The sequence below is a fragment of the Dermacentor albipictus genome, chromosome 5 (genome assembly GCF_038994185.2).
Source record: "Dermacentor albipictus isolate Rhodes 1998 colony chromosome 5, USDA_Dalb.pri_finalv2, whole genome shotgun sequence".
Classification (NCBI taxonomy): Eukaryota; Metazoa; Arthropoda; class Arachnida; order Ixodida; family Ixodidae; genus Dermacentor; species Dermacentor albipictus.
This window is the reverse complement of record NC_091825.1, coordinates 133,474,623-133,492,218: the sequence shown is the minus strand read 5'-3', so window position 1 is coordinate 133,492,218 and position 17,596 is coordinate 133,474,623. Positions and strand designations below refer to the sequence as shown.

General features: G+C 41.6%; 1 protein-coding gene across 2 annotated transcripts in view; it reads right to left on the bottom strand.

Annotated features, from left to right (window-relative positions):
- Window positions 1-78: 78 nt before the first annotated feature.
- LOC139060107 (mitochondrial tRNA methylthiotransferase CDK5RAP1-like) overlaps window positions 79-17,596 on the bottom strand; it is a 127,206-nt gene continuing 109,688 nt past the window's right edge. Inside the window, exons 1-12 of one of the 2 annotated variants that reach the window (XM_070538938.1) lie at window positions 15,735-16,110; window positions 14,719-14,822; window positions 14,518-14,656; window positions 13,050-13,178; window positions 12,855-12,936; window positions 9,662-9,782; window positions 8,621-8,866; window positions 8,086-8,239; window positions 6,024-6,154; window positions 2,230-2,379; window positions 913-1,053; window positions 79-277 (exon numbers count right to left, since the gene is read on the bottom strand). In XM_070538938.1, coding sequence (XP_070395039.1) covers window positions 170-277; window positions 913-1,053; window positions 2,230-2,379; window positions 6,024-6,154; window positions 8,086-8,239; window positions 8,621-8,866; window positions 9,662-9,782; window positions 12,855-12,936; window positions 13,050-13,178; window positions 14,518-14,656; window positions 14,719-14,822; window positions 15,735-15,993 — 1,764 coding nt within the window. In that variant the 5' untranslated portion in view covers window positions 15,994-16,110 and the 3' untranslated portion in view covers window positions 79-169. Of the gene's footprint in view, window positions 278-912; window positions 1,054-2,229; window positions 2,380-6,023; window positions 6,155-8,085; window positions 8,240-8,620; window positions 8,867-9,661; window positions 9,783-12,854; window positions 12,937-13,049; window positions 13,179-14,517; window positions 14,657-14,718; window positions 14,823-15,734; window positions 16,111-17,596 lie in introns of those variants that run through there. The other variant, XM_070538939.1, reaches the window with a different exon arrangement.

Sequence of the window (17,596 nt, the reverse complement as noted above, 5' to 3'; positions counted from 1 at the left end):
GGACAAATAATGCTTTCCCAATGTTGGTCTACATTGGTACTAGGCGTAGTGCATGTAAGCATGCACACAGAAGACAGATGGAATTACCATGAATAAGCTTTATTGAAGTGCCACTAGGAAGCCTGACCGCAGATTTTTGGAGTCATAAGCAGTGAGGAAGCTACAGCGACTACACATGTCTTAAGCGCACATGCTCCCGTTCTTCAGCCATATGTTGTCGCAGAGAAGTGGCATACAAAGGCACACCTTTGAGCACCTGGCTTGAGCAGTCTTGAATCTGAAAACAAATGAAGTGCACCACAAAGTAAATTACAAGTGAAGGACAGACTGTTGCATAAATAGCAGTGGCAGATATACATGACTCTTCCTGCTAAAATGCTTGCTCGTTCGCGCTAAAATTTTGTGCAGTGGCTGTAGCATTTTGTAGTTAGTTTTGTTTAAAACAAAGTTTACAGGCATTGTTTACCAGTTTGGTCAACAATAAATCCAAGTAAACATCGTCTGTAACTCAGGACATGACAATTTCACTCCAACAAACTGGTGGCATCATCTGTCATGGCTACAGTGAACATGGTATTTTGTCTGCTGACATTATGGATGGCATTAACATTATGTTGCAGCAGAATAAACAAAAATTTAGTGGCATTGCTGCAGACACACAATTCAGATTTATTGTAGGTAAAACTGGTAATGCCTGCAGATGTAGTGTATTAAACTAAAGTTACTGCAGAAAGCTACTTCTGTGCAAAATACAAGCACTAATGAGCAAGTGGGGTTTAGCAGGATGAGTCACACTACCTGGTGCTCCTATTTACGAATAACCAGTACAAGAAACTTCTAGGGAAATGTGCAAATGGCATCCCGCTTGCCGGTTGCCATCACAGATAGAATCTCTGATGACAGTGGGAGTACCTGAACGACTAGATAATCGCCTGGTTGAATCTGCTTCTTCACTGAAGATGATGGGTGTTCCGGGACAAGAATCTTTGGAAATACAACCCTAATGTTGTTGTCATTTCTGCCAACCATGTCTTCAGGCGAACGTCGGCTATCCTGTAGTAAAAAAAGGTGCGGAAATGGGGAGGGGGCATAAGTGAATTAACAAAAAATAAATACTGTATTGGCATGTAAATAACGCGACCACAAATATAATGCAAACACGAAATTTGGGTCTCTCTCTCTAAAAAAAAAATATTATACATGTCAAGAACTTGAATAGTGTAATGCGAGGCGCATTTTGAGGCTAGAAAATTTGAAGCAACAACAACAACGAAAGCAACACTCACATTATATTTGTGCTAATACAGTACCTGTGAACTGTGTACACTTCTAAATCTAAATGAGCAAAAGAGAGGAGGGGGAGAGGGGTGCATTTACTGCTTTAATTGATATAAAAAGCTGTTTAAGAATAGATATCTTCAAAACAACGCCTCCTGCATAACCTATTATTTTATTTAACAGGCAGGTAGTAAGTGTTTGTTAAACACTTGTAAGGCTGTCGTTGCTTACTGAGGCAAATAAGAGCATAATCTTTACTGTTTCACAGCAATACTACTGCACAAATCTGCTTTCAACAAATTAAAGTGCCTGTGTCACAAACATTGTAATACTATATATTTTTCCATTTTCTCCAGCTTTGATCTGTGATAATTAATCCAACATCAAGAACTCTAAGTAACAGCAGTGGAGGAACACTGTAAGAAATTAATTATAGCATTAATTGCAGCCGTTATTTTTCAATTTGACTGTTGGGACAGGGGAGCATAAAGCAATGTCAGGCTGTAGTTACAAGAGTGCTGCCACATGAATATGAGGCACTCAGGCAAGTGACAGGACATTCATGCACATGCAAGGTTTTTTACTATGTGCCTGTGTTTGTGAATGGTCTCACGCAAACCAGTGTAACTTAATGCTATTACGGAGGCTACCGCATCACAATGTTCGCATGTAGTTGCCGAAATCTGGCGGGCCCCACTACCATCAAAATTAAATATGTTTTACTCAATTGCTGAGCCTGATATGTGCTGATGGCATTAGTGAGAGCAAGAACAACAACTCAGAAATTTCATGTCACGACTCTTTCAGAAGTGGCCGTCGACAGCACTGATCCAAGATGCTTCTGGTGAGCGAGTTCTGAATTGCTCTTCGTCCACTAAGGAAAACTCATAACTGCAGGTGCTCAAAGTCTGTTGTTCTACAAAACTTCACATAAGGAATAAGCATACTAACTCCTTCCACAAGGACGAGCTGATATGTTGAAATTTGCTGCTCGAAGAGCTCTTTCGCACGACGACGAAAGCCGGATAACACTTCCGCAACTCTGCGTTTCTTGACATCAAGTGGGACATCATCTTCAAGGCGACGATGGGCATGCGTTTTCTGCAAAGTGGCAAGAGTGCAGAAGGTGCAAGTCAACCAGGTGCGACACAATATTTTATGTCCTTTTCTTAATTCAACACAGACTATTAAACTAGAAGAATAAATACTGTAATCGCAACAGATGACAGAGTGGAGCCAGTTTGCACAGCTCTTCACAAAATTACAAAATACACAATTCAATAATACGATCAGAAGCTCTCTTATGAGCGAAAACCTGTCCGAGATCTTTCGCTGGTATACAATGCGAGTGGTGGAATTGAAAAATAAATAATGAGAGAACACTGGAAAGATCTGTTTTGAAAACATTGGCTGTCAAGAAATGTTAATGTGTTTATAAAGTCAAACAGCACTGTATCGAATAAAACATCAAATGATCTTACTTGGAAAGCACGAAACCAAGCCTATACCAACCACCAGATACAGTACAAGTCTGCCATACTTCTATGTAAGGAATTACATGTAATCAATTACTTGTAATCAATTATTTTTCTGTCTTGTAATATAAAGATTACTTTGTTTACTCAGTAAAGTTCACTGCAATTCAATTACTTTTTTTGGTAACCAGTTAATTTATTGACGAAACAAATTGCTACAGGTGACAAACCTTTAACAGTTAGACTTGGTGGGAACTACAGTAGAATGCTGCCAGTCAGCAATTGACATCATCCAAAGGGACGAAAAAATGTATATGGGTTACCTTTTTCCCACAGTTAGGGCCCTGGAGCTGAGCCTCAATCACATAGATTTGACAGGCTTTCAGATCCGCACAGCTCCCTCGGAAGTCCGACCTCTCAGCTGTTCTCTTATAATAAGTTTCTCTCCCGCTTTTGGAATAACTTTTAAGCAGCTTCATAGGTGGTAAAAAATTCTGCTCCATTCTTATTCACTTAATGCAGTCTACAAATTCTGTGATAAAGAATGAGGTTTTTCACCGCAAATACACATGTTTCTATCTGTCCACTACATCAATCCTATACAACTATTCTTGCAATTTAAATTACATTGCAGATTTGACTGCCTTTTTGAGAGACGTGAATTACTGCTGGCTTTTGTTACAATCAGTAGTAAAAATGGCTAACTAGTGAGGCATGCAAACAGAAGGTCCACCAGATGTTGCTCGACAAATTGTAATGGTGCTTTTATGGCTCCATAGCGATGGGCACTCAGAATGTTGATGCCAGGGAACATGTATGCATGATGTTTATATTTTTAACTGGCCCTTCCTACTTACTTAATAGAATTAACAAATCTTATAGAAACTATATTGAATTAATATAGAATCTATACACACCCCATAAGAATTATATAGAAAAATTTGTAAATATTGGAATGACATACGGGACATTTCAATAAAGCTCATCGGGAGCGCCTTCCTCTAGCCCCAGCAACAATAAGCACTAGCTAGGGTTGTAATGAACACAGTGAAACAGTCAGGCCAGCTTATTTTATTTACTTTACCTGTGTAATGTTAATAAAAGGTTGAAGGAAAGTAACGTAAAAGTAATCAATTACATTTTAGTAATTGCTAAATTTTGTGGGTGAGTAATTGGTTACTGTAAACAATTACAGCTTTTAATGAGGTAATTTTATTTGTAATCAGTTAGTTTATTATGTAACCTGTACAAGTATGGCATCTGCAATATAAATCTATTCAAGACACAACAAACAATTCTTAGACAGTGCACATGACAACCAGCACTTCATAAAGATTTAGGGCCAACTGTCCACGTGATGACAAATTGCACGTTTACGCTCGTAATGCTTTGCTTTTTCTGTCATCTACGTACACCACATGCAACGTCATGTAAATTGGTTGATGAGAGCAACATACTATTGGGCAATCACATTTTACAAAGCACAATCTTAAAGTGAAGCTTTAAAAGTGTGTGTTCTGCTTTCCCTGAGGTTTAGTACCTATTCGTTCTTGTTGCCACGCCAAATATATTTGTGGATACAGTATCAACTCAAATGCCTCTACAGCAAATGCCTCTACAGTGAAATTACCTGTGTAGTGAAGCACTGATTAAGTCCCGGCAGAATTCCTATCTTTTCTTATGCATTATGAACACCTCTATAACAAAGACCACAACAACGAATTTGTCTGTACAAAGAAGAAATTCAGGAATCCCCAACAGCTGATTTCTTGCTTTACAATGAACGCACCGTATCGTTGCTGCCACTGCTCTCAGCAGACATCACCAAGGTGCACTCTTCGCTAAGGCCAATAGTAGCACTAGCGACGCAATTAAAGAGCGTGCCAATCTCGGAAGTAGTCCTGCTGCACTGCTCCAGGAATTGTTCAACTCATGTGCTGCTTCATTTCAGTGCATCAGCAGGTGCGATTGCTGACGAATACGCCACAGTTGATGAGAACATAATGATGTATGTAACCATTGCTGAAACCGGCAGGCAGAGTCTTCGAAGCTAGCTAGGGCAAAAAGGACGTAAATGTCAATGAAGGCAACAGTAATCAAGACCCTGTAAATGATCCAAGAATTTTGACACCAAGAGAAGGGGTAGTGGCACTTGACAATCTGCAGCTCTACTTTGCATAGCTCCTGTTGCACCGCAGAGCATGCCGTGAACCTGGCTGCAATAAGGTTGGGCTGCAGTAGCACATTCTGTCAGACAAAGTGTCCACAACAAAATTAGAAACTTTTTTCACTAAGTCTCTCCTGAATTCATGTGAAATTAGTTTTTTTCTTTCGTTGAATGTAATTTGCAGGCTCAAGTGCAAGCAGTAAGGTACGCAACCATTACAATGATGTTACCTGTATAACGAAGGATCTTTGAGGTCCTGAGCATATCCTTATAAAGGCGTTTGACTGTATAGACAACTTGGGCAACAGAGTGTGTACTGACGGTTGTCTTGCCGAGCACACAAATTGGATGCTAGACAAGCACAGTTTCCTTGCTGGATATACTTCACAATATATATATACAGACAACCTAGGCCCTTGGGTATGTGTTGGTCATTGTCTTGCTGAGTAGACAACTTGGGCCACTGGCTATCTGCCCGAATAGACAGACAGACAGACAGACAAGAAACTTTAATAGACAACTTCAATATATTAAAGTGAAGCTTCCTTTGCTTGTTTCCTGGGGTTTAGTTTTTCTTGCTGTTTCCTCGCCTAGTAGGCCCCGTGACCACTTAGTGCAGCTGCGCCTACTTGTGCATTGTCAGTGAAGGTTTAGCGGTGGGTGCATACTACGGCACTGAATTGCATTCTAACTACCATGGAAGTGGAATCCAAGAAGAGGCATCTCACCTCACTGAACAGGCATGTAAATGTTTTGCCGCAAAACACGTAAGTGTACTTGTGTGCAAACAAATTATGCAGTTCCAGAGCACGTGTTGGAATCTATGGGAACTTCAGGTGAACAACTTGTGTACTCAAGACACATCCAGGTGAAGGTGCCATTTCTTAAGCGTGCACACCAGTGTAAATTTGAACATCAATAAACTTGAGCACAAACATTACACAAAACTTTGCTTCACATACACTCTCACATGCCCATTGAACCTGAATTGAATTTTTTCCCGTGAGCTTTGTTCAAGGAAAGGACAATGAGCTTCTGTTAGTTTACAAACCGTGGTTACAAAAAAGAAAGCAAAAGATGGGCAATGCTGACAGCACGCATACTTCTCTGAGGCTGTAAGGGAATACATAGGCCACGCTGTATTGCACTTGGTCTACAAGGGACATGGTCTCCTCGTGGGCTTCCTCAGTCTCACCACAGAAGCCACATATGAAGTCACTAGACAAGGCCACATCTGAGGGAGAACAGGAAAGAGATACAGCATATGGTGGTGTGCTACAAAAGCCACCTGAGATGTTACTGTGCATAGAATTTTCAAGTATATCTGTTCGTGGTAGTGCTTTAGGGAGACTCAAATGTTGAGCTGGGGACATGAGTTGCACGATGAGGTATGTTTGCACAGATAATTTGCCTATAGCCAACTTAATTCTCTTTAGCAGTAAACATCCAAGCAGCTTTTGTTTCAGTGGTAGCAAACTAGGTTGCACTTTGGCAATAGAATATGACTTGGAGTATTACTAATTATTAATGATGTTTATAGTGTGTGTTAAAGATTGGGTAAATGTCTCACTCAAGGTGGACACCCAAATGTTTCACAGAAGCAGGGAAGCCATCAGCACACAGTGTTCGTAAGTACTCACCCTCTCGAAGACTAAGCAAGCACAATGCTGCTTGGCCTCCATGATCTGAGGAGAACCAGCATATTTAACATGACACGGATGTTTGGTCAAGGCTTGGAGCATATTAAACGGAATTGCAAGCTCTAGATTAATGATGTAGGCAGGTTTGATCACACTGTTTAGGTGCACATGGCAAGGCACAAATGAGTAAGGCACAGAGTAAAAAAAACATGTACAGTTAAACATTGATATAATGAACTTAATACAATAAAATTCTCGCTATAACGAAGCATTTAACTTTTCATAATCTCTTGTCCATAAAACACCATGTGTTTAGAACATCAATATAACAGTGTGTTTGCATGCAATTCCAATATAACGAAATTTCACTGCCGCCACAAAGGAATGCCGAGACAATAGATAGAAACTTCCCCAGATGCAGATGGTCAAATGATTTAATTACAAGTGCCTGCTTGAAAACGCACCTTTCAAATTGTATGCCATGCGACAAGAGCAATTGCTGAAGTGGAGCCGCATGCTGTTCTGTATAAAGTCCAAATGCGATAACATCCTACTGTGCCCTGTGCACTGTGTGCTTTAGGTGCGAGTGAAAGTCTGCGAGGGTGAGACGAGAAAGACGGTGGCTTCACGAGTGCTGCCTTCCCACGTCAGCATAGGGAAAGAGGGGGAGGGGAGCGAGCTTGACCAAGCATGCGCGAGGGGTCGTAGTGGGGGGTAAGTTGGTGCGCACCTTGATTTCTGGTGCGCACATCGGCTGTGGCTGCGCATGGTTGTAAGCACAGCTGAGAACATACGCAGCCGCGCACCTTGCTTTAGGGGTAAAGTGCTGCATGGGCAAAGAATGGGAGTGCCGAGACAGTGTGGCATCATGTAAGCTGTCTTCCCGCACGTTTAGTATTGGAAGTTGTGTGATCTCGAGTTTTGGTGACCACTTGGAGCGAGAGGCAGACAAATCATGTGCTCTCCATTGCTGGCACTTTTCACAACAGCGTCGTCTCAATGCAGGTGACGCTATCAGCCACGGAGGCGGAGTGCACGCAAAAGTGTGGCTGGCTTCGCTTAATTCATACCACCGATGTGAAGATATTATCGACGCGGCATGAAACCATATCATTCGTTGCCAACTGCCAAATTCATCAAAATGAATTGCTTTCTCATTTAAATTTGCTTTCTTCAATTGCCTGATAACTCTGAAAATTCTGCGGCCATTTTCGTTGTAAGAAAAATTGATTGGCTGCTATACTTATTTGCATAAAAAGGTCGAATTCCAATACAAAGAAATTTTGATATAACGAAGGACATTGCCAATTTTAGCAACATCGTTATATTGAGATTTAACTGTATAACAGTAGAAGTGCGTAGGTACATTGCATGTTTTCCCTTATTCTGTGCATCTTCTTCACTACACATTTACCATGTACATGTAATTTCCCACAAAAAACAAAACAATGCAAAATTGATTTTGCTGTAAAGGTGCATCTAGCAAAACCATCTTCTCCAAGCATAAATAGGTTGTATGCCTTACTTGGCAGAACGTCGCGTATCCGGTGCACGAGCTCCAGGTATGCTTCACGTGTGTAGCCTCGCCGCATGCGCTCAAGGATGGCATTGTTCCCACTTTGAGCAGGTAGGTGGATTTGTTTGCAGATGTTGTCCCGGTCTCTGATCACCTCCAGCACCTGTTCAAGGTCCACAACAAATATTAGAACAATTGGAAGTTGCACAAGTTATGAGGTCATATTTCAGAAATGATGCAAATGTCCCTAACTGACGGGTTGGTGCTGCCCTTGCTTGAGCAAGTGCAGAGAGTTTCTCCATTTTCTTTCTCTTTAGTGCTACAGTACAACATTTCGTATCATAGTTCGTGTTGTCCTTTCTGTCTCTCTTTTGCCAGCGTTTTCTTAGATCTGTATTTAGTACCATGGGCCATCTTAAAATTTGGCTGAGTTGCCCCGTAGTCATGAGTACCTCCAGGAAACAGAAGCACAATGTGAGTACTTGTCTGCAGCAGTAACTTGAACAATAGGCTTCACAAAGTTAACACACAGTCTTATGCTCACCTCATCTGGGAAATCTTTGGGGTGGGGTGAGGTGAAGCGAATACGCATCTCCTTGTCCACCTGTGAGACCTTGTCTAAAAGATCGGCAAACCGTAGCCCACCGACAGGCAACTTGTAGATGGTGCGGAAACCCCGACTCAAGATCTCTGGGCCATCCTTGCTATGTTCGATTAGAGCCAGGCTCTCAGCTGAAGTGTCCCGATAACTGTTGACATTCTGCCCCAGCAAGGTGACCTCTTTAACACCCTGGCACAGGACAAAAGAATGACAGTGTTACAAGTGCATGATTATCACAAGACTATTGAGATACGGTTTAATACACATAAAGTGTCATTCACATATGGCTGAATCAACTTTTTGGTTCAGATTCATAATCACAAGAAACCTACACTACTTGAACACATGATCTACACTTAACTCTCTTATATTAGACCCCTGTGAACTGAAATAGCTGAGTAACATTTCAGCTGACATCTGAAGTAGCAGCCTGGCATTGGCTTAGCATCAGGCACTCAGTATAGAAATAAACACTGACTTATTATGGCTCGAATGCTCTTGTACACTTTGAGGCACCTACTTGCCATTTACTCTGTTAACATGCAGCATTATTTCTGTGCAAAGCAATCAAGAATAACCCTGTAGCAGGATGCTCTGCAAGTATTTCGCAACACTATTCTAAATTAACCACATGTACTCTCAAACCACCAAGAGTGCATTAAGCGTGGTTTGAGAGTACATGTGGATAATTTAGAATAGTGTTGCCAAATGCTAAAGAACACGCAGATAAATGACCACTTGGCAGATCAATAGCTGAAAAGTTGAAAATTTACAGCCATATGCATGTGCAACTTGAAGAAACAAGAAACTATCAGCAGCCACTATTAAGATCTAAAGACAGAAGCTTTATAACTGCTGAATACACATGGGTGAACATATTCTTTCCAGTATCTATTTTATACAAATATTTAACCAAATTAGTGAATTATGATAATATTCCTCCTAGTGGTCTAGAGAAATTTGTTGAGGTACCACAGTACTGACCTGATCTGAGAGGGCTCTCACTTCATCTAAGATGCTCGCCAGTGGTCGACTTCGTTCTCGACCACGTGTGAATGGAACAATGCAATAGGAGCACATGTTGTTGCAGCCACGCATGATGGACCTGTAGACAAATTAGTTGTGAATAGTCAACTGAAACATTTGCAGGCACTTCCTTTTCTAGAATGCTTTTGTTGGGGTATGACAATGTATAAAAAGGGCAGTCAATGCAAGAAAAAGAACTAAAGCACAAAGCTAACAAAGGTTATTAATGCAAAGCACTAGTAAAAATGAGGTTTGTGAGAGTTTTATAAAAAATGCTGAGTTGTGACCTATGAGGTCATTAGGCTTAATAGCTAATAAGGTGAGCATGAAATGAAGATGAGGGCAAGGGAGAAGCTTGTCTAGTCTGGCAGGCACAATTAGCTATGTACTGACAAATTCTTGCCCAGACTGTCCAGTTACCTCGCTTGTCGTCATTTTCATATTAGGCTCAGTTTCTTAGCTACGAACATGTACCAATTTGCCCAACAATCTGTTTTACTAAGGCTAAAAGCACAGGTATGAAGGATTACACAACAAAGATGATATAAAGCACATATTAACCCTCTCAGCATCACTGACGTACCAGTGCGTTTCTGCATTTCAGCCCTGCCATATTCCTTTTCACATTCTTTTTGTCAAATAGGAATATGAGGACCACACCAAGAGAGTATTTGCCATTATCAGTGTCATTTTTTTCAATTTCTGCAGAACCAAACATACACTGTCTGTCGTATGTAGAAGAAGAAGGAAGTCGTGAGGGGACAATAAATAAAGACAATGTAGATGAATGAACGAATGCTTGATGTTTAATGGCGCAAGGGCCAGGCATGGCCAAAGAGCGCCATACTAGTGTTAGTGAGTTCACAGTGGACTGATGGGTTCTGTGAAGTTAATGTGACGTGGCTCTAAAAGGGCCTAAAGGAGTTGGTGTAAATTGCATAAAATCTATGCGTGACAAAATTATGGCAATGACAAATGACGTGTACTATGAACACTAAAATGCATTGAAAAAGAGTGATGCAATATACAAAATATGCGAGATGCTAAAATTGTCTAGAGCACTACTGCCTCATCAGAGCGCTTGAAACCCAAGGGCCTAGAGGCATGTGCTATACAAAGAAAACTATTGTAGCGGCATCCTCTGGAAAGAGGATGCGTTACAAAATTAATGGGCTTGTAACATGTAGCATGACATCTTTCAAGAAAGCCAGGACTGCTTTGGTTTTAAAAATCGGTTCTCCGCCAAGAAACATAGCTGGATGCAAAGGGACGCAATGGTGGTATGCAAAAGGAAAATGTTTCCTCCTGTCTCTTTCGGCTTCCCGGCACTCTAGGAAGACGTGGAGGATGGTCAGCCACGCCTACGAAGCGTCACCTCCGAAAAAACCTGGCACTGAAATGGTTCATAACACTGATAAACATGGGCTGTTTGTTTGCAGTGAATCTACAATCGCTGTGTGTTATAACTGACTTTTGTGCAGGCTGCATGTAAGTCTGCAAAACAAATGAATTCAGGTTAACTTTTGGTAGCCTTGCACAAAAAGAGAGATTGATTGACTGATCGATCAATTTGTGGGGTTTAACGTCCCAAAGCAACACTGGAGCTATGAGGAGCGCGATAGTGGATATATCAGGATTAATTGTGACCACCTAAGATTCTTAATGTGGCCCTAAATTTGTGCACAAGTGTTTCTGCATTTTCCCCCCATTGAAATGTGCACACTGTGGCCAAGAATCAAACTCCTGACCTATTTCTCAGCTACAGAATACCATAGCCACTTAGCCACCATGGGAGGTTGTCCCAAAAGACATATGCAGCCTCCAGTGCATGAATAATTAATATGAAGTCATGAAACAAGCACAGCAACGACTCCTGCTCTCCAAATGGCAGTATCGCAGTTTTTTCTGTGGTGTGACACTTGCCTAAGAATTTGGCGCAGCATGCTGCATTGGTGGCCAATTTAATCACAGATGCACGCAACAAAATGAACCATACCTCCTCGCAAAAGTATTTGGAGTGCGGAAGAAACCTTATACTATTACTTCATGACCTAATCAAGCATACTATCTAGTGCCTGCAATTAGGAGGTGCAACTGTAGTTTGCAGGCTATCTGCTTAAGCTGCAAATCTTTTTGGCTTCATTGCAACTTTCAGAACACCAAATCTATTGTATATAATGTACATAGTGAAACAAAACCTCTAGTTGCAGCTACTGCTCTACACACCAGTCATCACTGTGACCAGCAGCAGCATACGCTGGACTTCAAGGCACATTTTGCACCACAAATGAGCAGCACATGGACATGTGTTTATAAGTAGGAGGCACAAGCATTTGTTGTGGTCTCAAGAGCAGGTGAACTACTAGCAGTACAGTAACATGTCTCCATCACCGCTTGTATGTCTTGAATACCTCTGTGACAATGAAAGCACAGATTCTTCTAAGACTACTTCGACTTGTCTAGTCTGTTTTTTTGAATAGTTAAGCCAATAAGTATTTCAGTTTATCCTGTAGAGCATTTGTCAAAAGAAATGAAACCACAAGGAGCAGAAATGGTGTTGTAGTCTTGACTATGTTGTGCTACAGCTCTTAAGCTTCTGGTACTTTTTAAAAGCTGTGGTGGATGAGAAGAATAGTCCACCTCCGTTCCAGAGCCTTTCAGCAATGTATATGTGACAGGACACTGACTAAATGTCCAGAAGTCTGCTGTGGTCGCACATGCAGAGGCTTCACTTTTTTTTTTACAAGTGCTGTACATTCTGTGCTTTTATTTCTCTGCACCCTTCATGCTTTCACTGCATGCAAGCAAGAACCAAATGCTTCACTAACACTTCATCGGGAAGTACACGCAGAGATAGACTACTGGCTCCCAAAACAAAGGTGGTTAGTATGGTAGTTTTGGTAGGTCGGAGCGAGTTGCGACACTGTGAAGTGCGTTTTCTTGTAAAATGCTGCACATTGAAAGAGCACTAGCTCAGTGGAGTGTGTAGTATATTTCTTATCATTTGCAAAACTTCAAATGAAGTGTGGCTGTCCCTCAAAAGCCATTCAAGAGCATGCAATGCCTTCGGGCATTCAAGGTAATAATAAATGAAATGAAGTAAAATAAGATATGACTGTTTGGTTTTTAGAGACACTGAAAATGCACTCACACAAATGCAGACTTTGAGTTCTCATTAAGGCGAACAGGAACAACATCCGCATATGTTTCATCCAGAGACAGCTGAACATTTACTGGAAAAGGAAAACACAGTAGCACATGCTTACATTTAATGTCTCCTTGATTAAAGTACCAGCATACACCACAGAACTACTTCCATATTAACAAGAAGAAATAAGGAGCATACCCCCAACTTGTCCTGAACGGGCAAGGGCCAGGAGACGTGGCAGATCTCTGTAGCTGTCTGGGCCTGCAACTATGTCTACTGCCTTCTCTTTCTCTATAAGCTTCTCTTTAAGTCTCTCAGCCATGCAACCTGTAAAATAACCAGGACTCAACAAAGCAACAATATGCTGCTACTTGTAGGCTATGAGGGTAAAATAACACATTTTTGAAACAGTAATAAAACAAACCTGTGAGCAAATGTTACAATGATCACAAGATAAAAGGCAGTATGCAGGCTGGAAATTAGGGCTGTTTCTTTCTTGCACATTTTTTTTGGTACAGTAACAGGTTTAGACATAATACGAGAAATGAGAAGTGCAAGGTAATAAAATGCAGTGAATCCATGTACTCCGTTGTGCACTTTAACATGTTCACTGTTGCATAACATTACTACAGCCTTTTTGAGGTCTGAATAGTTGTGTGTCACCATTACCCACCAGTAGGGCACATGTCATAACCCTCAGGCATGTTATGACTCACTGGCTTGTTTGTGACTCACTGGCTTTAGCTTGCTACTGAAAGACGGGCATGCAAACGTGGACACAAGTAGAAATGAAAAGGACAACACATTTGTGTCGCCCTTTTAATTTTACTTGTGTCTGCGTCTGCACAACTGTAAGCTGAATCTCTATCAACTTGCCTAACTTTCAGTCATTCGAAGTACCTCTGCTTCTCTGTAACAACATAGAGATGCTGCCATCACATTTACAAGTGGAAGCAAGAAGAACTTTTCATCTGTGTTTATTATGGTGAAGCCTTCCTTGGCTCTTTCTACACTTTGGGTGGAGTTAGCTGGGCTGATCCCGGAGACTGTAATCAAAGGTGGTGACTTGATGGGCTAATCTTGATACCATTTCACAATAAGTGTAACTGCAAAGTCTTTAATGTGGTTTGTAGTACAGGCTGATACTGGAGCCAGCATGTCACAGCATTCACACACCTCAGACAAATAGATATAACCAATAAGTGCCCACAGCAGCATATCTCAGCAGGTTAACAGAGATGTTATCACTTGACTTCAACAATCGCCCTCCAACTATTTCTGCTGAATTACTTTTCACAAGCATGTTGCTTACGCACTACACAAAGGATTTGCATTATCACAGTGTACAGAGATAATAACTGTCGTGATCCACATCAGAGTGAATATGTTAACATTGAATAACTTTTCCAAATAGGATAGAATTAATATGATGAAGTAAGAACAAAACCAAAGTCTGGAAACACCCGGTCTTACAACATACATACATATCAGGAAAAAGAAGTAGTAGAAGAATTAGAAGAAGAATATTTGCAAAGTGTCAGTGAGAGAAAAACTGACAGTAGAAATATGTTCTTGCCTGCATGCACTAGCTTGGCGTAAATAAATATCACAGATTTCAGCCACTATAATGTCAATCTTCTAGAAAATGTTTTCCATGACAATTCACCCAAGATTCCAATTTGCAGGGGCCCATGCTTGTCAGCTTTGCGCAGCTTCTTCAGCATTTTGAGTTGATTGATCTTCGACCAGATCTTTCCTTCAGCGCCCTCTCGTATGGCACATGTCATGATGAGCACAACATCAGCCTGAAATGTGAAGAAAACTTTCATGGTCTGCTGGATGTTGACTTCATGTTGAAGTGGTATACCTCACTCGCAGAGTTGGTCCTTTCAAAGCCAGCGTCTTTCAACAGGGACCAGGCTACTTCAGTATCGTTAACATTCATCTGACACCCATATGTTTCGAAATGTACTGGAAAAGCAGAAAATGGATCCAATAACTATAATGAGCTTGAAGCACACATGCACAGTCATTTTTTTATAAATTAATAAAACCTTCTATCATGCATAAAAGCAAGTCTTGCTATATATATATATATATATATATATATATATATATATATATATATATATATATATATATACGCCTGTAGTTATATTAGCTTTCATCTGAAGGTGGGTGTGATGCCCTGCAATGAAGAATTAAATTAAATTTGCTTCTGGGATTTTACGTACCAAAACCACAATTTGGTCATGAGGCATGCCGCAGTGGGGGACTCCAGGTTAAATTTTCCCATCTGGGGTTCTTTTAACGTGCACCCGCTGTTCAATTCTAAAGAAAATGCGACTAATTGTGCTGCACAAACATGACATTAAAGGAGAACAAAGGGATGTCAAGGCAACATTAAAAGAGGATGTTAAGCATTTATTATTTCCTCTGGACATGCAGTTTCAACTACAGCATGGGTCACACAAAGTGCACGGAGTATTTTGTAAACAACAACAACAACAACAACAACAACAACAACAACAACAACAACAACAACAACAACAACAACAACAACAACAACAACAAAATAATAATAATAAAAAGAGCACATCCTAATTCAATTTTGAGATCAACATTGACATAGAATTTTGTTGATACTTCTTGTTTTTCGAAAGGACTAGTATTCGGGCTAGAGCAATTCTATTCCAAATGCTTTGGATGCAGTCAGCTACACGAGCTTGTTAAGAGACGTGCTCGGCTGGAGGCCGCTAATTTGTTACAGCATGTCGTCGGGGGAGCGGAAAGAGAGCGTGCAAGCGCTTTCTAGGCTCAGCTTTAATAAATTTAACGCAAACGCACTCAAGGGCACAGCCACTTTAGTGTCCATCTGCTCACCTTTCTTCCCTTTTGCCCGGACTTCATCGGCCGTAACGTAGGGATGTTGGAACTCTTCTGTTGAGCATGGTACTTTAGTTTCAGCAAGGCTGTTTGCAGAGTTAGCAATGAAATGCTCGAGCGAAGGACCTCGGGATATTCTCTGTTTAACACCGGGATCCAGCTCGCCCGAGGCAGAGTGACACAACCACCGACACATCGGAACGTTCCGCCGTAAGTGGCAAATCACTTTCGAGAGAAGCACTTTCTCTGACAACATCGTAAACGCGGATGTTGTTGCGAATTGGACTCAGGTCACGCAGGACATCAGCGGCATGTCGAGTATGGTTCATAGCAGTCGACTTTTCCTGAGCGCTGCCATATTGCTTTTGCTATGATGATGATGATAACTCCCGAAAGCTTGGCGTCTGCTAGACCCCAGACCACTCCGTGCCCCAGACCAACAATTCGCTGCTGCTTCGCGGCGAACGCTATTCGAAAACCACAAAACACTCAAAAAATATTTTGTGGTCTCTTGAATTTGTTTTAGATCCTGCTTAGCTTCGACGTGGGTGCACGTGGGTGACGCATGACACATATATGTGAAAGACCAACTCTCAAAAGGTACAAGCGTTGCTGGTTATGACGTTTACAAAGTTTTCTCCTAGTAGATTATTACGCTCCCAACACTGCTACTTTGCTGTGACTTCCATCGGAATTTCAGGACATCCACATTTATGCTTCTGCACCGGTCTATTCAACGGGCTTGCAATCTCGTGGCATCCGAGACTGCACCAGTGGCAATGTAATCTCGGAGACCACGCCCAGCTGCTAGTCCGCGCGGCGCGCCGTGGGGAGAAGTCGGAGGCAGATCTCGGAGGCCGAGAAAGACCAGTGTTGCTCGGCGGCGTACTGGATGCGAGGACGCGGGAACTTTGAACTGCCGTGGAGAACTAGCACCGATGTCTTCGGAGCGTAACAGCCAGGTATTTCTTAGTTTCGGAGACGAATCTAGTTCGTTATATCCGTTGGCGGGACAGCAATATCACTTCGTCAAATCGAGGTTTTAGATACATAGATCTTCCATGGGTATTTCAAGGGAAATTTCATTTACTTCGTTATATCCCGTTTCGTTATAACGAGGTCCGAGTGTAGTCGGAATTCGAAAATCCGAATATTTTTCGAATATTATTCGAATACTTTACGAGGTCGACTATACACGATCAAACATAAAATTGAAGCAATAATGCGATAACTTTCATCCCACTCACAGTGTTGAATCAGGTCACCATGTCGTCAATATTGTCAAGTAAACAACATCTTGCGTCACTCAAACATGCAGCCATATTTTTCGAGCTAAACACGACCATTCACATTAAAACTTTGGAGGACGCTTAAGCTTCGCTTTTAAGAGTGGAAGGCGATAGCATTCAAAGATTCCCTGAGTGCTTCTCAGGCTTCCCAACAACTGCAGCTTATGTAACCGTAATATTTACCACGAAATGCTGGCGGCGAACGCTATGCACGAAGGGGAGCTTTATGGTAGAAACACGGCCTCCTGCATGGGATGCAATGCGGTACGATGGATGGATGGATCGATGTTGTGAGCGTCCCCTTTGGAACGGGACGGTGGGTGCGATGCGGCGGAGGCAAGCGCCATTTGGAGGTGTTGCAAGGAACCGGGTGCGACGCTTTAAGGCCTTTGAAATTTGCGCGCGCCGGCACACGCATATGTCGGAGGCTATGGCCGCTCTATGAATGGTAGAAACGCTGGAAAAGGTGTTTGTGTTTTGAGCTTCCGCGTAACAGAATTATGCTTTCTCGTATAATCAAATTACAATCCAACGCTATCATGTCTGTTGATTGTAAGTCGTACCTTACGA